Below are 21,354 nucleotides of genomic sequence, written 5' to 3'. Positions count from 1 at the left end.
AGCCTCCTCCTTCACGGCTCCCTCCCAGAGGTGCAGGGCCCGTCCCTATGCTTTTGTCTCTGTTTTTACTTTTTTCTTTTGCCCTACCCAGGTACGTGGGGAGTTTCTTGCCTTTTGGGAGGTCTGAGGTCTTCTGCCAGCCTTCAGTAGGTGTTCTGTAGGAGTTGTTCCACGTGTAGATGTATTTCTGGTGTATCTGTGGGGAGGAAGGTGATCTCCGCGTCTTACTCTTCTGCCATCTTCGCGGAAGCCCCCTCTTCTGAATAACTAGGCTTTAAAATGTTTAGACCCTGGATTCTACCTCAGCAAGTTTCTGCCTAAAACTGAAGTGGATTTAGGCCCTAACCGGCTTCTGAATAACTAGGCTTTGAATGCTTGGGCCTTGAATTGTACCTTTGCCACATTCTGACTAAAACTGAAGAGAAGCAGAGTTTCGAGAACATGTAATTGAGGCGGTGGGAGAGGCTGGGGTTTGGAGCACATGGGACACGGCGTAGCCCCTTTTTTTTTTTTTTTTTTTTTTTTGCGGTACGCGGGCCCCTCACTGTTGTGGCCTCTCCCGTTGCGGAGCACAGGCTCCGGACGCGCAGGCCCACGGCCACGGCTCACGGGCCCAGCCGCTCCGCGGCATGTGGGATCTTCCCGGACCGGGGCACGAACCCGCGTCCCCTGCATCGGCAGGCGGACTCTCAACCACCGCGCCACCGGGGAAGCCCCGGCGTTGCCCTGTGTCCTGTGCCTTCCCGGGTGAGGGCCGGCCGAGCAGTCTTCCAGGGGTAGGCGCTCGGGGTGCGTTGTAAAAGTGAGAAAGCATCAGCAGCGTTTCCGTGCTGGTCTGCTTTCTCTCCCCTCCACGAGCTGCTGGAACGTGTTCGACATTCTGCCTGCCGCGGGGTGAACCACGCCGCATTCAGCCCCCTTCTGTGCCGCTGCTGGGCCCTCTCTCCTCCCGGCAGGAGCGGCAGGTGGGCGGCTGCTCCAGGAGGCTCTGGCACCGCCTTCTGGCCGCTTCAGTGAAATGGGAAGCCAGTCGGCAGCTGGCTGTGAGCACGGGGCCGAGGAGGGAGGAAGAGGCGCGATAGACTTGTTCGCCATTGGCAGAGTCGGTGGCCTCGACGCCTTGCACGAGGCCGTGTTAACAGTCCCCGTGAGGCTGGCGGTGGTGCGTGTCGGGAGCCCGGCAGCGTGGGGTGGATGTTCAGCGGTTACAGCGGCCGGGCGAGAGCACTGAGTAGGTGGAGGCTTGCATTGAATCAGGGCGTGGCTTACTGAGCCTCCTGGGTTCCCGCTGCAGAGGAGACTTGTTACCTGCATGTCCTGTTCAGTGTTGCAACCGAGAGATCATTACTACCTCTCCGAGTTCATCCAGCTTTACAGCATTTAGGGTCTGGAGTTGGAAATTGAACCTTCAAAGCCATCATACCAATTCTTCCTTTCAGTGTAAATGTGGGAAAATAATCTAGCTTTTGTTATTGGATCTTAAATTTAATATTCCTATATGTGCCTGTAATTTTATTGGACTCAAAAATGAGTTGCTTTCCCCATATGTCTTCCAGCCTAGTATAATGGGATGAACCATAATGGACTGTTAATAAATATTTGTGAACGGTGGTAATGCTTTAAATAGGAATCAAATGGCTTAAGCAAGCAACAGCTTCCCATTCTCCTTGTTCTTAGTTCCTGTGCCCGCCAGTGAAAGGTGCTTGGCTCTTAAGAAGTGCTGTTTTGATCATTTTTTCCTTGCACCTAATTTGAGTGCGTCTCACTAGAATACTTCATTGTTGTCAGTGTGGTTCATTCATTTGAAGGTTGCATTAATTTTCAGGTTCCATATTCATTTCTTACTTTGCTATGTGAATCCCAAACATAGGCTCTTGAGTGGATTAGGGTAACAGGGAGGTCCGTATTAGACCCGGTCCAGAAGGACTGAGGTTTTGGAATATTGAAGAAAGAATTTTCTGGCAACCGGGGCCACCTGAAGTTAGAAGTGAGCTGCCTGGCCGTGCAGCGTCCACCAGAGGGACACACCTGTTGGTGCCTGGCGATTGCTCAGAAGAGCAACCTTCAGTATTTTTCTTTGGCATTTGGATGTAGTCATTGTTTTGGTGAAGATGAAATAACATATTTTGCTTTCTTTTTCCTTACAGAAAACCCAGCCATCTTCATGTGTAAATGTTGTAACCTTTTCTCACCAAGTCAATCGGAACTCCTCTCCCACGTTTCTGAGAAGCACGCAGAAGAGGGGGTTAATGTGGATGAGATCATCATTCCCCTGAGGCCTCTGAGTACCCCTGAACCCACCAACCCAGGCAAAACCGGAGATGGTAAGGGGCTGGGGTGCTGGGCGAGGGCGGCGCGCCCACGGTGTGCCTGAGGGCGATGATGATGCTTATTTGCTCTCAAATACTTTGATTCTCAGTTTCTGTCTGGTGGGCATAGGGTCTCATAAAAATCCAAATCTCCAACTGGAGGTCACAATAATTTCCATTTGTAGATCTGCTCAAGTAAGATTGTGTGTTTGAATTCCCTGTACCCAGGCTCTGTAGGTGCTTCTCCAATGCCTGGTTGGTAGATGGAGGGATGAATGAGTGAATGAATGAATGAATAAATGAAAGTAATTGACACCATCCAGCCGGGTAAAAAGCACAAGCTTATTGTCAGACAAGTGTGTTTAACCCAGCGCCAGCACCTGCTACTGCATTACCTGAAGCAAATGATGTTACTCCTCTGAGCTTCACTTTGCTCATCTGAAAAATGAAGACAAATCTGCCAGTCGCAAGGGGGTCTGTGAGGATGAAGTCAAAGATATGGTGACAGCACCAAGGATGATGCCTGGAACAAAGAAGATGAAAGGGAATCTGTTATGATAACATACATCATGAATGAATAAGGATATATAATCTTCGAAACAGCACGGCTGGACTGCTCATGTGTACCTGCAACAGGGATTCCCATCGCAGAGCTTTGATTCGCAGAATCCTTCAGGTTCACAGTCAGTGTCAGAAGTGAGACACATCTTGTTTGCAGTGTCCAGACACTTCCTACTGAATGGCATCAGATGCAGCAGGTGGATGGATTAGAGAAACCATCCAGGCACTGTAATTAGGTCCCTGCAGACGAAGAAAATATATAGTATAGGAGGAGCAGCTGAAAACCAGAGTCAGAAAAAGTCCCCACAAAACTATTTTCATACGATGAGAGATGATGGCCAGTCTCCTGTGCAGAAGCTCGATCTGTGGCAGTAAACGTCCCGTTGCAGGATTCGTTAGTCACACTAATAATCCAATTGCTCTTTCTTGGGAATATTTAGACTGGCATTTCTGAAGAGGCTGGCTTACTGATCATCTGTCTGACACCGTTAACAAGGAGAGACTCCACACACAAAATGTTTTGTTTGAGTCCCTCTGGCCGTTCCCAGGGTACTCAGAGAAACATGCCTGACAGAAGATTGAGTTGTTGAGAAGTTAGGAGAAATTCTACTTGTTACTGTTAGTGGCATAAGGTGAAAACTCTCCATTCCCAACATCTCGGCGCTCACGGGAGTTTCCTCCATCTCCTGGCTGCTCCTCCAATTGTTGGGCTGCATCCTGCAGGCCTACAGGGCCTGTGCTTGCCCAGCTTCAAGGCCGAAGAAAGAGCCCAGAGTCAGCAACAGAGGCATCAGGGTTTTAATGGGTGGGGGAGCTTACAGGTCTGAAGCAAAGTCCGGGAGGGACACCCCACCATGTGCGGGGTGTGGAGGGCAGGACATGGGGCAGTCTTTGCTCCCGGGGGAAGGGGAGGTTACCAGGTACAGGGGAATTGATGTCAGCTGGGCTCATTAGTTAGGAGGGAAACCAGTCGAGGGGCATGCCCCTCACCACCCCTTTGATAAGCTATCACTAGCTGGGGCCTGGGGCAAGACGGAGGAAGGGCAGTCATGTGAGTAGGGTGTAGGTGAAGCAGGCCCTGACCGGGCAGGGGATGGACAGAACAAAAGAACAGCCATCTGAGGGGCCTGGCCATACCCTTCACCCTGCGTACCCTGCACGACCCTTACAGTCTTGGTCCACTCATCTTCCTTGATATCCCTGGGGTCAGGTATGTAGGGGACACTGCAACTAGACACCACAGTACAATACAGCCAAAGTATCATGAGTAAGATACCTAGAACTGTATGCTCAGAGCAGTCATTTGCCACGATGTGGGCAAATTTTGGAGCCAAGTGCGTACAAGGTCAATGGAGAGGGAGTCAATGGCAGCAGTGCCCTGTCCAGTTATAAGGAAGGTAAGGCCATGTCTGGTTTTCACAAACCCAGAGCCACCCCATGGGGAGGGGAAGGCCCGGCTTTAAGGGGAACATTCTGGTGGCCTAGCCAGGAGTCAGCAGTCACAGTACAGGTCTGCCACCCATGTTATGTTGGGTGCAGTGAGGGGTGGACCCATTAGGTCTTTCTAACCAAAAAGCAGTTAATCCCACTAGTTGGACTTGTGTGTCCAGAAGCCAGCCTATTCCACTCCACCCAGCGTAGCCCAGGGGGTGCTCATAGGCAGTCAGTTGTACAGTAACGTTTACTGACGGGGGTCCTTCTGATGTACTGGCACATGGGACCAGAAGAGGTGAGTCGTCTTCCCCCATGGTCGGTAGTCCCCACATAGTCGCGTTAGCCAGGTCGATTTTTCATGGAAGCCTGGGGGAGGGCGGCAGCGGCATCTCGCTGGACACTCAGCAACTAGACTCATTTCCTTCGCTCAGGCTAGGGACGCAATGTAAGACATCTAACAGGCACAACGCGGGGAGATCATGACAATTTAGCACAATACGAGCAGTAACCACATCTGAGATACAGTTCAGAAAACTCTCCAGTAATAGGAGAACGTGTCTAAAATCGTATATGCAATGGCCACCTAGTTTTACCTTGGATGTCTGAACCATTTTGGCTTTCCAATGCATTCCCTTCCTCAATGGCCAAAGCAGATGTACAATGCCTGTCTGAAAGGCCAAAAGACAGGCTGCTCTGGTCAGTAAAGTTTAAGTTAAACCATGTATAAGCCGGAATGACTTCCCCATACTGCAGTATGTGCAGATTTTTCCATCATTTCGCCTTTTGATTGCACATCTTCCAGTAGAAAGCACTGATGGTCAAAACATTTGTCCCGAGATGCTGGGGTGCTTTCTCCTACCCCAGGTTCAGATCATGTGGGTGCTAGGCCTCCTGTATATTCACCTAGTCGTTCACATTGGGGGAAAACTAATCAGATCTCGTGAACAGGCTCAGGTATGTTAATGGGGGAAACACTTTATAGGTTATACATTTTATTACTTATACCCAGTTGTCACACAAGCATTGTACATGTGCTTTTAGCAGCAGACTTAAAGCAAGCAGTGTCGTACTTCATGAGTGATTATACTCTGTGACAGTTTCACTAGATCATTTTCTTTCAATCCAGAACATCAGGGCAAAAGTATGGCTAACACAATAACTTTCATAAATACAGACCTCAATTAACAGAACTAGAATTTAACATCCACTGAAACATAATATTGTTCTCTCTAAAATTACCCTCATCTCCACCAAACTCAGCCAATCAAAATTAATTTGTTGGCAATATAAGTCTGGTCAGTTGACCACATAGGCTCCTCCAAACTGGCTGAGGGGGAACTCCTCAGGAGTCTCAGACTGAATTCCCAAAAGGCCTCTCAGGGCCAGGAGAACAGTGCCAAAGGCCTGCCATCAGGCTCTGCCTCGATGGATTTCTCGGTCCCTAAAACATTGAGATTCCTGTCCATGCCAGGGGTCGGTCTTTCCCATTCGTCTGATAAGGCTGCTCAGAACCCTAGAGTTCCCAATTTCTGGAGGGACCAGGCAGAGAGGAAAGAAAAATGTTTCAATTCTACCCACAGGTGTAATTTATCCAGTTGCTGTAAGTCATAACCAGCTTGAGGGGAAGGGTTTCCCTCTATCTGCAAAACAGATCAAACCAGGAACATTCCAGACAAAACCCATAAAATTTATAACCATATTGACCAGTTCACTCAGTAACCAATCTTTCTGTTAACTTTTAATGAAGCCATCAGGTTTTCCATTAGGATTCTTTAATTTCTTACCCAGTTCAGCAGTATATTCTAAAGTTTATCAGAGACCTGTTATTGTCAAAATGTGCTTAACTGTGAATCTTCTTGAAGATGAAGCACTTTTGCAAAAGCATCAGAGTAAAACAATAACCGTCTATAAAAGATGAAAGACTTAAAAAGTCATGTTAAACACCTGATTACAATGTAATCGATAAACTTGGTTACAATAACTAGAATTATGACTGATTATAATTTTATCCCTTGAAAACCATAACCTCTGGCAAAAACCAATAAGCAAGTCATTCTGCATTTCCTGATTGGAAAATTTAATGCTTTAGTCTTCCTCTCCTAAGCAGGCATAGGTAGATAAGCTTAGACCCACCCAGCAATTAATGTTCTAATATTTTATCCTATTTGAAATGACCCATGAATTTCCTTCTTTTAACTTAGTTTCCAAGTTACCGAAATCTGGAGAGACTATTTTAGATAGACATTCCCAAAACATAATTATTTCTATAGAGTTTACCTAGAGGCTCTTTTTTCTCCTTTACTCTTAGAGATCACAAAAGATGAAAGTTCCCGGGAGCCTAGGTAGATCATTTACTTCTCAAAGGCACAAGAGAAATACCAGTTCCTTCTAGAGAGCTAGCTTAACCAGTTACAAAAGGCTCACTTAGATACAATAGCAGAGCCATTAGAGGGCACTGTTCTCCAGATCTCTCGGCAGCCCTCGCTCAGCAAGGACAGCCACCCTGGGATTTCCCCGCAACTTTGGAGCCCACGTGTTAGTGGACACCTGCCCCGAGATTACGCCCGCAGCTTTCGGGCCCCGCATGCTAGTGGACGGCCTCCGCAGCTTTCCATTCCCGACATTTCGGCGCTCATGGGAGTCTCCTCCAGTTGTTGGGCTGCATCCTGCAGGCCTACAGGGCCTGTGCTTGCCCAGCTTCAAGGCCGAAGAAAGAGCCCAGAGTCAGCAACAGAGGCATCAGGGGTTTAATGGGTGGGGGAGCTCACAGGTCTGAAGCAAAGTCCGGGAGGGACACCCCACCGTGTGCAGGGCGTGGAGGGCAGGACATGTTGGTAGCCCTCGTCCCCTGGGGGAAGGGGAGATTACCAGTTACAGGGAAATTGGTGTCAGCTGGGCTCATTAGTCACAAGGGAAACCAGTCGAGGGGCACGCCCCTCACTGCCCCTTTGACAAGCTATCACTAGCTGGGGCCTGGGTCAAGTACACAGGAAGGTCAGTCGTGTGAGTAGGGTGCAGGTGAAGCAGCCCTGGTCAGGCAGGGGATGGACAGAGAGCAAGAGTACAGCCATCTTGAGTGGCCTGACCGTGCGGTGCTCTTGTGGTGCTCTTGCTATGATCAGGTTCTTACCTTTGAACTTCTTTTAAAAGTTATTTTCCTTTATTAACTAATTTACTTTTCACTTAAATTCTTCCTGAATACATTTTCTTTGGGTGTGTGTGTGCATGTATATACTGGAAGATTAGTTGCCTGTGTAATTTAATTTTAAAAAGTATTTTTTAAGACTTTAATTAGACTTAGACTGTTAATATGAGAAAATTTCTTCAAAAGTCTTTCATTAAGAACCCCAAGTCCTTCCTCTCCTCTTTGTCCAAGTCTATAAAGTTTGAGATTTCCAGAATCTTAGTTTCTCTCAAATGATTTCCATTCAGGTTTAACCTTCACAGTTCATTTCAAGTTGAGAGATGCTTGAAATGGTTTAATTAAACCTTTAACTGAGTAGTAATTGATTTATTATTTTGGCCTCCCTTTATAACATGAAGGTTCCTAAATCCTCTGGTTTATTTTATAGCCTTTTAATCTCTTTTGCTCGTGTTGGCAAAGGTCTGCAGAAGAGCCTTTTATTTTTCTCCCTTCTTGCTAATCAAATCTCTGGCTCTGGTCCAAGGAAAAAATTCCTTAATGGACCAAGTTCATTCTCCCTCTTGTATGTATGTATGAGTGTGTAAAAGAGAATGTGTGCATGTGTATCTGTGAGTGTGTGTTAGTGATGGGTGAGTGCATGTGTGTGGGTGAGTGTGCGCTGGGTGTGTGTGTGTGATGGGTGAGTGAGTGTGTGCACACACTTGTTCATCCCGATGGAGGCGGGGACACTGGGCTTGCCTGAGCAGGAATTTACGTGGGTCTGCTGAGAGCCGGGTTTTTGCTCTTCCATCATCTTCCCCTTTCATACTTCTAATAGGAACTCTTCATTTCTCCTTTTGCTCTCTCCCTTCTCTCCCCTTCCCCTTCCCTCCTTAATTTATTCCTTAATTGCACCTGCTGTATGCCTGGGTGCTGTGCTAGGTGCTGGGAGCACAGAGCAGGCCCAGGCACTGTCCTGCTGGTGCTGCCTCCTGGCTGGTGGGTGGCATTTGGACAAAGAGGCGGTTTCAGTGCAGTGGGGAAGGTGCTTCTCTGGGATTAGGTTTGGGCTGCTAAAGAGGGGGGACACGTGGTCTAGTTGGAGGGTGAAAGGAGGCTTCCCAGGGGAGGTTGGCGTCTAAGTTTAAGTCTGTGTTGTCTCTTCTGGGCACTTACCACGAATAAAGTCACTCTGAGTGTGTAGGCATCTTGGACTCGCTGTCCCAGGAGCCTCTGAGCCCCGAGCCCTCTCGTCTGCTCTGGCAGGCAGCCTGGGGGCAGCGGGCTCCGATGGACTCAGGTTTCAGTGCTGGGGCTTTCATGGAATGCTGCGGCTGCGCTGGCGCACCTGCTGCTTTTGTGGGGATTACAAAAAGGTGTCTCCATCCTGGGCTGATGAGTTAGCAGTGGGTGTTCTTTCTGGGTGACCGAGGATAGAGTGCTCAGGGCTGACGCAGGCAGTGCAGGGCGCTCCGCCTGCTGGTGGAGCCTGACCTGGGACAGGGACAGGGATGGGGACAGGCCCCCGCCTGCCCTCTGTGGCCCTCACGCAGGGGTCAGCCTGCACCACAGCCACGGAGGGGCTGCTGGTGGCTTAGGCAAGTGGCTTTTGTTATCTGTTAAAGGGGGATAAGATATTAGCCTTTTTAAAAACGGATTCTGAGACAAATGCATGTTAGTACCTAACGTCTTAGAACCTGGTGTGTGCACAGTGCCCTTCTAGCCCTCCCACCCCCTGTGTATCCATCGGCTGTTCAGGTCGGGAGTTGGGTCACACTGAAGCTTGTGGCTGGGTGAACTATCATCGTTTTCCCGCAGAACTCAGAGTAGAGGTCAAAATGTGCTATTTCTATGCTCCGATATTAACCTAACTGGCGTGGATGTGAGGTTCACGGACTGAGGCAAACAGATCTGGGTTCAAATCCTAGCTTGGCTACTTCTGGGTCTTGGGGCAGACTGATTCATTTTCTTTTTTTTTTTTTCTCAGTTTTTTTTTAGAATAATTAATTTATTTTTGGCTGCATTAGATCTTCGTTGCTGCGCGCGGGCTTTCTCTAGTTGCGGCGAGCGGGGCTACTCTTTGTTGCGGTGCACGGGCTTCTCATTGCGGTGGCTTCTCTTGTTGCAGAGCATGGGCTCTAGGTGCGCGGGCTCAGTCATTGTGGCATGTGGCTCAGTAGTTGTGGCTCACGGGCTCTAGAGCACAGGCTCAGTAGTTGTGGCGCACGGGCTTAGTTGCTCCACGGCATGTGGGATCTTCCTGGACCAGGGCTGGAACCCACATCCCCTGCCTTGGCAGGCGGATTCTTAACCACTGCGCCACCAGGGAAGCCCTGATTAATTTTCTTAAGCCTCAGTGTCCTCTGTAGAATGGGAAATCCTCAGGGATTTGCTGGGCAATGCGCGTGAAGGGCTTAGCATGTGCCTGAGATGTATGTGCCTAGTGATTATTAATCGTTGCTGTTATTTATGTGGCATTTCCACATGATCGCTGCTAAAACCACAGGGAGCAGTCTTGGGGTGCCCTCTGCCTCCCTGGAGCCTTGCATTATAGGGCAGGCTGCAGCCTGTCCTGTAGAGGGGTGGTGCGTCCCTGAAAACCTAAATGCCCCTAAAAGCCCCACGGTCCCTTGTTTCTGACATCATTCACTGTCCCTCTGTTGCTGCCTGGGCTCCTGGGAGCTAAATGTTGGGGAGGCTGACTGTCAGGGCCTGGCAGTGTTAGTGGTTCAGGATATTCCTAAATTCTCGAGTTGGTGTGGCTGGAGGCTGAGCTGCAAAGTGGGAGTTGGAAGGCTGGCTTTATCCTTGGTCTTAGACAGAGTGGAATTTATATACCTCTAATTCTATGTTGGCTTTCTCGGTGTGTGAGATTTTTTTTTTTTTTTAACATCTTTATTGGGGTATAATTGCTTTACAATGGTGTGTTAGTTTCTGCTTTATAACAAAGTGAATCAGTCATACATAAACATATGTTCCCATATGTCTTCCCTGTTGCGTCTCCCTCCCTCCCACCCTCCCTATCCCACCCCTCCAGGCTGTCACAAAGCACCGAGCCAATATCCCTGTGCCATGTGGCTGCTTCCCACTAGCTATCTACCTTACTACGTTTGTTAGTGTGTATATGCCCATGACTCTCTCTCGCCCTGTTACAGCTCACCCTTCCCCCTCCCCATAACCTCAAGTCCGTTCTCTAGGAGGTCTGCGTCTTTATTCCTGCTTTACCCCTAGGTTCTTCATGACATTTTTTTTCTTAAATTCCATATATATGTGTTAGCATACGGTATTTGTCTTTTTCTTTCTGACTTACTTCACTCTGTATGACAGACTCTAGGTCTATCCACCTCACTACAAATAGCTCAATTTCGTTTCCTTTTATGGCTGAGTAATATTCCATTGTATATATGTGCCACATCTTCTTTATCCATTCATCCGATGACGGGCACTTAGGTTGTTTCCATCTCCGGGCTATTGTAAATAGAGCTGCAATGAACATTTTGGTACATGACTCTTTTTGAATTTTGGTTTTCTCAGGGTATATGCCCAGTAGTGGGATTGCTGGGTCATATGGTAGTTCTATTTGTAGTTTTTTAAGGAACCTCCATACTGTTCTCCATAGTGGCTGAACCAATTCACATTCCCACCAGCAGTGCAAGAGTGTTCCCTTTTCTCCACACCCTCTCCAGCATTTATTGTTTGTAGATTTTTTGATGATGGCCATTCTGACTGGTGTGAGATGATATCTCATTGTAGTTTTGATTTGCATTTCTCTAATGATTAATGATGTTGAGCATTCTTTCATGTGTTTGTTGGCAGTGTGTATATCTTCTTGGAGAAATGTCTATTTAGGTCTTCTGCCCATTTTTGGATTGGGTTGTTTGTTTTCTTGTTATTGAGCTGCATGAGCTGCTTGTAAATTTTGGAGATTAATCCTTTGTCGGTTGCTTCATTTGCAAATATTTTCTCCCATTCTGAGGGTTGTCTTTTGGTCTTATTTATGGTTTCCTTTGCTGTGCAAAAGCTTTGAAGTTTCATTAGGTCCCATTTGTTTATTTTTGTTTTTATTTCCATTACTCTAGGAGGTGGGTCAGAAAGGATCTTGCTGTGATTTATGTCATAGAGTGTTCTGCCTATGTTTTCCTCTAAGAGTTTGATAGTTTCTGGCCTTACATTTAGGTCTTTAATCCATTTTGAGCTTATTTTTGTGTATGGTGTTAGGGAGTGATCTAATCTCATACTTTTACATGTACCTGTCCAGTTTTCCCAGCACCACTTATTGAAGAGGCTGTCCTTCCTCCATTGTACATTACTGCCACCTTTATCAAAGATAAGGTGTCCATATGTGCATGGGTTTATCTCTGGGCTTTCTATCCTGTTCCATTGATCTATCTTTCTGTTTTTGTGCCAGTACCATACCGTCTTGATAACTGTAGCTTTGTAGTATAGTCTGAAGTCAGGGAGCCTGATTCCTCCAGTTCCTTCTTTCGTTCTCAAGATTGCTTTGGCTATTCGGGGTCTTTTGTGTTTCCATACAAATTGTGAAATTTTTTGTTCTAGTTCTGTGAAAAATGCCAGTGGTAGTTTGATAGGGATTGCATTGAATCTATAGATTGCTTTGGGTAGTAGAGTCATTTTCACAATGTTGATTCTTCCAATCCAAGAACATGGTATATCTCTCCATCTATTTGTATCATCTTTAATTTCTTTCATCAGTGTCTTATAATTTTCTGCATACAGGTCTTTTGTCTCCTTAGGTAGGTTTATTCCTAGATATTTTATTCTTTTTGTTGCAATGGTAAATGGGAGTGTTTTCTTGATTTCACTTTCAGATTTTTCATCATTAGTATATAGGAATGCCAGAGATTTCTGTGCATTAATTTTGTATCCTGCCACTTTACCAAATTCATTGATTAGCTCTAGTAGTTTTCTGGTAGCATCTTTAGGGTTCTCTATGTATAGGATCATGTCATCTGCAAACAGTGACAGCTTTACTTCTTCTTTTCCGATTTGGATTCCTTTTGTTTCCTTTTCTTCTCTGATTGCTGTGGCTAAAACTTCCAAAACAATGTTGAATAATAGTGGTGAGAGTGGGCAACCTTGTCTTGTTCCTGATCTTAGTGGAAATGCTTTCAGTTTTTCACCATTGAGGATGATGTTTGCTGTGGGCTTGTCATATATGGCCTTTGTTATGTTGAGGAAAGTTCCCTCTATGCCTACTTTCTGCAGGGTTTTTATCATAAATGGGTGTTGAATTTTGTCAAAAGCTTTCTCTGCATCTATTGAGATGATCATATGGTTTTTCTCCTTCAATTTGTTAATATGGTTTATCACATTGATAGATTTGCGTATATTGAAGAATCCTTGCATTCCTGGAATAAACCCCACTTGATCATGGTGTATGATCCTTTTAATGTGCTGTTGGATTCTGTTTGCTAGTATTTTGTTGAGGATTTTGGCATCTATGTTCATCAGTGATATTGGCCTGTAGTTTTCTTTCTTTGTGACATCCTTGTCTGGTTTTGGTATCAAGGTGATGGTGGCCTCGTAGAAGGAGTTTGGGAGTGGTCCTCCCTCTGCTATATTTTGGAAGAGTTTGAGAAGGATAGGTGTTAGCTCTTCTCTAAATGTTTGATAGAATTCGCCTGTAAAGCCATCTGGTCCTGGGCTTTTCTTTGTTGGAAGGTTTTTAATCACAGTTTCAATTTCAGTGCTTGTGATTGGTCTGTTCATATTTTCTATTTCTTCCTGATTCAGTCTTGGCAGGTTGTGCATTTCTAAGAATTTGTCCATTTCTTCCAGATTGTCCATTTTATTGGCATAGAGTTGCTTGTAGTAATCTCTCATGATCTCTTTTATCTCTGCAGTGTCAGTTGTTACCTCTCCTTTTTCATTTCTAATTCTATTGATTTGAGTCTTCTCCCTTTTTTTCTTGATGAGTCTGGCTAGTGGTTTATCTATTTTGTTTATCTTCTCAAAGAACCAGCTTTTAGTTTTATTGATGTTTGCTATTGTTTCCTTCATTTCTTTTTCATTTATTTCTGATCTGATTTTTATGATTTCTTTCCTTCTGCTAACTTTGGGGTTTTTTTGTTCTTCTTTCTCTAATTGCTTGAGGTGCAAGGTTAGGTTGTTTATTCGAGATGTTTCCTGCTTCTTAAGGTGGGCTTGTATTGCTATAAACTTCCCCCTTAGAACTGCTTTTGCTGCATCCCACAGGTTTTGGGTCGTTGTGTCTCCATTGTCATTTGTTTCTAGGTATTTTTTGATTTCCTCTTTGATTTCTTCAGTGATATCTTCATTATTAAGTAGTGTATTGTTTAGCCTCCATGTGTTTGTATTTTTTACAGATCTTTTCCTGTAATTGATATCTAGTCTCATGGCGTTGTGGTCAGAAAAGATACTTGATACAATTTCAATTTTCTTAAATTTACCAAGGCTTGACTTATGACCCAAGATATGATCTATCCTGGAGAATGTTCCATGAGCACTTGAGAAAAATGTGTATTCTGTTGTTTTTGGATGGAATGTCCTATAAATATCAATTAAGTCCATCTTGTTTAATGTATCATTTAAAGCTTGTGTTTCCTTATTTATTTTCATTTTGGATGATCTGTCCATTGGTCAAAGTGGGGTGTTAAAGTCCCCTACTATGAATGTGTTACTGTTGATTTCCCCTTTTATGGCTGTTAGTATTTGCCTTATGTATTGAGGTGCTCCTATGTTGGGTGCATAAATATTTACAATTGTTATATCTTCTTCTAGGATCGATCCCTTGATCATTATGTAGTGTCCTTCTTTGTCTCTTTTAATAGTCCTTATTTTAAAGTCTATTTTGTCTGATATGAGAATTGCTACTCCAGCTTTCTTTTGGCTTCCATTTGCATGGAATATCTTTTTCCATCCCCTTACTTTCAGTCTGTATGTGTCTCTAGGTCTGAAGTGGGTCTCTTGTAGACAGCATATATAAGGGTCTTGTTTTTGTATCCATTCAGCTAATCTGTGTCTTTTGGTGGGAGCATTTAGTCCATTTACATTTAAGGTAATTATCGATATGTATGTTCCTATTCCCATTTTCTAAATTGTTTTGGGTTCGTTATTGTAGGTCTTTTCCTTCTCTTGTGTTTCTTGCCTAGAAAAGATCCTTTAGCATTTGTTGTAAAGCTGGTTTGGTGGTGCTGAACTCTCTCAGCTTTTGCTTGTCTGTAAAGGTTTTAATTTCTCCATCAAATCTGAATGAGATCCTTGCTGGGTAGAGTAGTCTTGGCTGCATGTTTCTCTCCTTCATCACTTTCAGTATGTCCTGCCACTCCCTTCTGGCTTGCAGAGTTTCTGCTGAGAGATCAGCTCTTAACCTTATGGGGATTCCCTTATGTGTTATTTGTTGTTTTTCCCTTGCTGCTTTTAATATGCTTTCTTTGTATTTAATTTTTGACAGTTTGATTAATACGTGTCTTGGCGTATTTCTCCTTTTATTTATCTTGTATGGGACTCTCTGTGCTTCCTGGACTTGATTAAGTATTTCCTTTCCCATGTTAGGGAAGTTTTCAACTATAATCTCTTCAAATATTTTCTCAGTCCCTTTCTTTTTCTCTTCTTCTTCTGGAACCCCTATAATTCGAATGTTGGTGCGTTTAATGTTGTCCCAGAGTTCTCTGAGACTGTCCTCAGTTCTTTTCATTCTTTTTTCTTTATTCTGCTGTGCAGTAGTTATTTCCACTATTTTATCTTCCAGGTCACTTATCCGTTCTTCTGCCTCAGTTATTCTGCTATTGATCCCATCTAGAGTACTTTTAATTTCATTTATTGTGTTGTTCATCGTTGCTTGTTTCATCTTTAGTTCTTCTAGGTCCTTGTTAACTGATTCTTGCATTTTGTCCAATCTATTGTCCATTCTATCTCCAAGATTTCGGATCAACCTTACTATCATTATTCTGAATTCTTTTTCAGGTAGACTGCCTATTTCCTCTTCATTTGTTAGGTCTGGTGCATTTTTATCTTGCTCCTTTATCTGCTGTGTGTTTTTCTGTCTTCTCATTTTGCTTATCTTACTGTGTTTGGGGTCTCCTTTTTGCAGGCTGCAGGTTCGTAGTTCCTCCTGTTTTTGATGTCTGTCTCCAGTGGCTAAGGTTGGTTCAGTGGGTTGTGTAGGCTTCCTGGTGGAGGGGACTAGTGCCTGTGTTGTGGTGGATGAGGCTGGATCTTGTCTCTCTAGTGGGCAGGTTCACGTCTGGTGGTGTGTTTGGGGGTGTCTGTGGCCTTATTATGATTTTAGGCAGCCTCTCTGCTAATGGGTGAGGTTGTGTTCCTGTTTTGCTAGTTGTTTGGCATAGGTTTTCCAGCACTGTGGCTTGCTGGTCGTTGAGTGAAGCTGGGTGCTGGTGTTAAGATGGAGGTCTCTGGGAGATTTTCGCCGTTTGATATTATGTGGAGCTGGGAGGTCTCTTGTTGATCAGTGTCCTGAAGTTGGCTCTCCTACCTCAGAGGCAGAGCCCTGCCTCCTGGCTGGAGCACCAAAAGCTTTTCATCCACACGGCTCAGGATAAAAGGGAGAAAAAGTAGAGGGAATTAGTAGAAGTATGAGGAAAGAAAGAAGGAAAGGAGGGTAGGAAGGAAGGAAGAAAGAAAGAAAGAAGCAAAGAAGGAAAGAAGGCAAGAAGGAAAGAAAGGAGGGAGGGAGGGAGGGAGGAAGGAAGGAAGGAGGGAAAGAAGGAAAAAAGACAGAAAGAAAGAAGATACAGTAAAAATAAAATAAAGTATAATAAAGTTATTGAATTAAAAAATTCTTATTTAGAAAAAAAAAAAGGGACGGAAAGAACCTTAGGACAAATGTTGGAAGCAAAGCTATACAGACAAAATCTTACACAGAAGCATACACATACACCCTCACTAAAAGAGGTAAATGGGGAAAAATCCTAAATCTTTCTGTCAGAGACCACCTCCTCAATTTGGGATGATTCGTTGTCTAAAGGAGGGAAGGAAGGACGGAAAGAAAGAAAGAAAGAACGAAGGTAAAGTATAATATTGTTATTAAAATTAATTATTAAGAAAAAAAATTAAAAAAAAACATGGACGGATAGAACCCTAGGACAAATGGTGGAAGCAAGACTATACAGACAAGATCTCACACAGAAGCATACACAGACACATTCACAAAAAGAGGAAAGGGGAAAGAATCATAGATCTTGCTCCTAAAGTCCACTTCCTTAATTTGGGATGATTGGTTGTCTATTCAGGTATTCCACAGATGCAGGTTCATCAAGTAGATTGTGGAGCTTTAATCCGCTGCTTCTGAGGCTGCTGGAGAGATTTCCCTTTCTCTTCTTTGTTCTCACAGCTCCCAGGGCTAAGCTTTGGATTTGGCCCTGCCACTGCGTGTAGATCGCTGGAGGGCGTCTGTTTTTTGCTCAGACAGGATGGGGTTAAAAGAGCCGCTGATTGGGGGCTCTGGCGCACTCAGGCCGGCGGGGACGGAGGGGCACAGAGTGCGGGGCGGGCCTGCGGTGGCAAAGGCCGGCGTGACTTTGCACCAGCCTGAGGCGCGCTGTGCGCTGTCCCGGGGAAGTTGTCCCTGGATCCCGGGAACCTGGCAGTGGCGGGCTGCACAGGCTCCGCGGAAGAGGGGTGTGGAGAGTGACCTGTGCTCGCACACAGGCCCCTCGGTGGCGGCAGCAGCAGCCTTAACGTCTCCCGCCCGCCTCTGGGGTCCGCGCTTTTAGCCGCGGCTTGCGCCCGTCTCTGGATTCCGCGCTTTCACCCGCGGCTCGCGCCCGTCTCTGGGGTCCGCGCTTTCAGCCGCGGCTCGCGCCCGTCTCTGGAGTTCCTTTAAGCAGCGTTCTTAAACCCCTCTCCTCACGCCCCAGGAAACAAAGAGGGAAGGAAAAGTCTCCTGCCTCTTCGGCAGGTGCAGGCTTTTCCCCGGACTCCCTCCCGGCTAGCTGTGGTGCACTAACCCCTTCAGGCTATGTTCAAGCCGCCAACCCCAGTCCTCTCCCTGCGCTCCGGCCTCAGCTCGCAGCCCCGCCCGCCCCGGCGGGCGAGCAGACAAGCCTCTCGGGCTGGTGAGTGCCGGTTGGCACCGATCCTCTGTGCGGGAATCTCCCCGCTTTGCCCTCCGCACCCGTTGCTGTGCAGTCCTCCGCAGCTTCGAAGCTCCCCCCTCCGCCTCCCGCAGTCTCCGCCCGCGAAGGGGCTCCTAGTGTGTGGAAACTTTTCCTCTTTCACAGCTCCCTCCCACTGGTGCAGGTCCCGTCCCTATTCTTTTGTCTCTGTTTTTTCTTTTGCCCTACCCATGTACGTGGGGAGTTTCTTGCCTTTTGGGAGGTCTGAGGTCTTCTGCCAGCCTTCAGTAGGTGTTCTGTAGGAGTTGTTCCACGTGTATATGTATTTCTGGTGTATCTGTGGGGAGGAAGGTGATCTCCGCGTCTTACTCTTCCGCCATCTTCCGCCTTCTGTGTGAGATGTTTTAAAATGAAGAAATCGAGGCAAAAGTGCCTTAATGAACAAGAATGGGTGTACGTCGAGGAATCACACGATCTAACAGTGGACGGACTGGGAAGGTGATAGTGTCTTCAGAGAGACAGTCCAAGTCAGAACACTCACGCCTGTAGCCGTAACAATGCGCAGTTACCATATATCGATCGCCTTCTAAGTGCTGTGCTCAGCATTTCAATGGACTGCTGTTTTATCAATGGTGACTGTATAGAATAGAGGCAGTTTTGTGTTTATTTTTCATGTTAGAAACTGAGGCTGGCGGGGATTTGAACTTAGGCCCGCCTAACTCCCAGGTGCTGTTCTCTGCAGTGCACCTCTTGGCTCCACTACCCTGTCCAGAACTGACCCGAGGGCCACAAGACTCAGCAGAAAGATCTGGGCGGTGAAGAAGGAACCCAGATCCTGGGTCTGCCAGCTCAGTGGAAGGTCCTGGAAAATGTGCCAAGTCCCTTCAACCTTTGGGTCGGGTCCTTCATTTCTTTTCCTATTGAGGAGTTAGATTTGCTGCATCCATCTCTGAAGGTTTTTATGTGGATAAAATGTGATAATAGCTGGGAAAGTGCCTCACAAACTTGAGTGATGTACACATAAAGGGCTTATGTTATTAGATTTTTGATAATGTTGAGGTTTCTTTCATGATGCTCATGTCATCTTCTGGGCTGATTCTTTCCGTCCCTTGCTAGGTCAGGTCTTGGCTCTACAAGGATAATTTTCTGCCTGTGAGGAAGTTGTCCCCAGTAGTGGATTTGGGACGGGGTCGAGATGCGCCGTGGCTTGCCCCTTTCTTCCTGTTGGAAACTTGGGACCTAGGAAATGCCTTGTTTTCGAAATGCATCTTTTCCTATTAAGCAGCTGATCAACGTGTATTTCTGTATTAAGTATCTGCTACGTCTCCAGCTCTGCCCGAGATCCTGTTGGACCTCAGGGTGTATGATGGAAGGTGGGGGGAGAGCAACATAGTCAGGAAATGGTGTGGGTGAGCTTGCACACGTGTGTGCCTTACACGCAACTGCGGGGCCAGCCAGGGTCGGCCGAGCTGCCTCACAGAGGAGGTACTGAGATGTGAACTGGGCCTGGAGTTAGGGTTCTGATTGGGGTGCAGGAGGGCGCACAGCACAGGGAAGCAAAAAAGAGTCAGGTGTTCCCTCTGCATATTTAGGGAGGCCTAGAACACTGCCCTGAGTGGTTGAGAGAGCGAGCGAGCACGCATGCGCGCGTGTGTGTTTCTGTGTGTGTGTGCACGCGTGCGCACATGTGTAGGGTGAACTGTGTGATAAAGGGCCTGGAAAGCCAGGTCTCAGAGTCGTGGGGCAAAGTCCTCAAGAACGATGGAAAGTTCTAGAGCAAGAGAGTGGCAGTGAGACAGGGGGTGGAGGCTGAGAGAGACCAGAGCAGAAAGCTGGACTCTGAGATGCCGTGCAGGGGTCTAGGTGAGCGGAGACGGGGTGTACGGGCAGGTGTCTTCAGGACAAAATCCACAGAGTTCAGTGATGCCTGAGTAGAGGAATTCAGGGAACAGGAGCAGGAATTGAAATTTCCTCCATTCAGATGCCATTAAAATGTGCCGATTTAGAGGCGACAGGATTTTCCTCGCCCAGTTTTGCCTTCTCCGCTCTTCTGTGCCATGGGGGTAGTTGACAGCAGCAACTCGTTTTCGGTGCTTAAATGATTCCAAGTGCATTTATGCATGCTTCATTTTTAGCTAACTAATTGGTCTTGATCTGAATTATGGATGAAGCAAGATGTAAGATTAGTTTTGTCACCGTCGTGTTAGAGGTTTTCCAGAGCTTTCAGGGCTGATTTCATGTTTCTTCCTTGACGGCAGATTGCACTCTGCTTGTTGGGGTGCAGTCAGCACGATTTACGGGGGTGCCCACTGGGTGGGACAACGGGTCACATGCTGGGGCATAAAAAGCCATCGGGATGGGACTCAGTCTTCAGGGGGTCCTGCCTGTGGGGAGACACATGCATGATTCTTGGGTCCGGCCGGCTGTGCTGCACTCCCGCTGTGCGGGGAGAGGGGTCGCACCCGTGGGCACCGCGGCTGCCGCCTGCTCTGGGCGTCCCCAGGGAGAGGGCGCTGGGTACCCTGCTGCCATGAGTGCCGAATCTGAACCTGAGGGGAAGGGCACGGTTTCTGCAAAACTTTGACGTCTGCCCAGGATTGCTGACGCCAGCCACAAATTTGAGGGTTCCCAGGGCCACCCACGCTTCTGCAGCTAGGTACGAGCTTGAGGCACCCAAAGGACTCCCTCAGGTTGGATAATTTTCTAGAACGACTCACAGAACTCAGGAAAGCACTGTACTTGTGATGACAGTTCTAAACAAAAAGGGTACAGGTCAGAACGAGCCAAAGGGGGAGATGCCTGGGTGAGGTCGGGACCGGGGAGGGCGTTCCAGACAAGGGGCTTTCGGTCCCCCTCCCACACCCGTGGTGTCCTGGACGCCGCTGCCTTCTTCTGGCTACATTACATGACAGGACTCGAGTATTTCCAACCAGGGATGCTCGCCCGAGCCTTTGGTGTCCAGAGATGTTTGGGGCTCGATGACACACTGCTCACATGGCTGTCCCCCAGTCTCCAGCTTCTCCTGGGGGTCAGACTAAGACCTCTCTTCTCCAGTTCATCCAGAGGTCGGAACTGACCTGACCTGTTGCAGAGCCCCTGAAACAAGTCACAGCGTTAGTCCTGTGGCTAAAGCCCCTGTGCACATGGGCACTGCTGTCACCCCCAGTGGCTGAGGGCAGAGGCCAGACCTCTCTACTGGTAAAGCCCCTTCTTCACTACACAGCTGCATCCTCAGGACGTTTCAGAGGAGGACCTTAGTCTGCATGGCGGGGTGCGGAGTCTGGCATCAGGGTTGGGACCACGGTCTCCTACAAACTGTTAAGCAACACGTTTCTGCAGCTCAGCGGATGGGACATGAGGTGGGCGTTTTGTAGCCTCTTCGCGAACTCTGCTCCTCTATTAACTGCTGCTTCAGTAAGTTGCTGTTGTAAAGAATAATAAGGAGGAGAATTTTAATGACTTCGAGGTGAAGAGTTTGTCCTCACTGCACCTCCCTTTCCTCACCTCCCCCTCCAGCCTCCTTCCGCATTGGCTGGGCCTCCTGTCCACACAGCTGACATTCTCCTTGGTAAAACCTCAGTGTGGCCAGAGGGATCCAAGGGGCTTGTGCCCTTGCTCATTTGTTCTGGTCTCTTTGTTTGCTTTCTTGTTGTTTAGTACTTTTTTCTCCCCTGTTCCTGACCACCCCCATCCTCGTCTCCGACATGTCCGGTGAGATAGAGGGAAGACAGTGACTGTGTGTTGGGCTGGGCTGCCCTGGCCACAGAAGGCCCCGGTTCGGAGCTCTAGGTCAAGGGGGAGCCATGCTTAGCACTGCAGCTCAGTGGAAACTCTGCTCTGCAGGGAGCTCCCCGTCTCAGCTCCTCCC

The 21,354-nt window shown here is 47.0% G+C and overlaps 1 protein-coding gene across 2 annotated transcripts in view; it reads left to right on the top strand.

Moving 5' to 3' along the window:
• ZFAT (zinc finger and AT-hook domain containing) overlaps positions 1 to 21,354 on the top strand; it is a 192,232-nt gene that overhangs the window by 29,584 nt on the left and 141,294 nt on the right. For both annotated transcript variants that reach the window (XM_082858914.1, XM_082858913.1), the window contains one exon: positions 2,148 to 2,324. In XM_082858914.1, the coding sequence (XP_082715040.1) occupies positions 2,148 to 2,324 (177 nt within the window). Of the gene's footprint in view, positions 1 to 2,147; positions 2,325 to 21,354 lie in introns of those variants that run through there.

This window comes from Leucopleurus acutus (genome assembly GCF_964270905.1).
Source record: "Leucopleurus acutus genome assembly, chromosome: 17".
NCBI classification, from domain to species: domain Eukaryota; kingdom Metazoa; phylum Chordata; class Mammalia; order Artiodactyla; family Delphinidae; genus Leucopleurus; species Leucopleurus acutus.
Note: the sequence above shows the minus strand (reverse complement) of the source record. Positions and strands in the feature narration are given on the sequence as shown.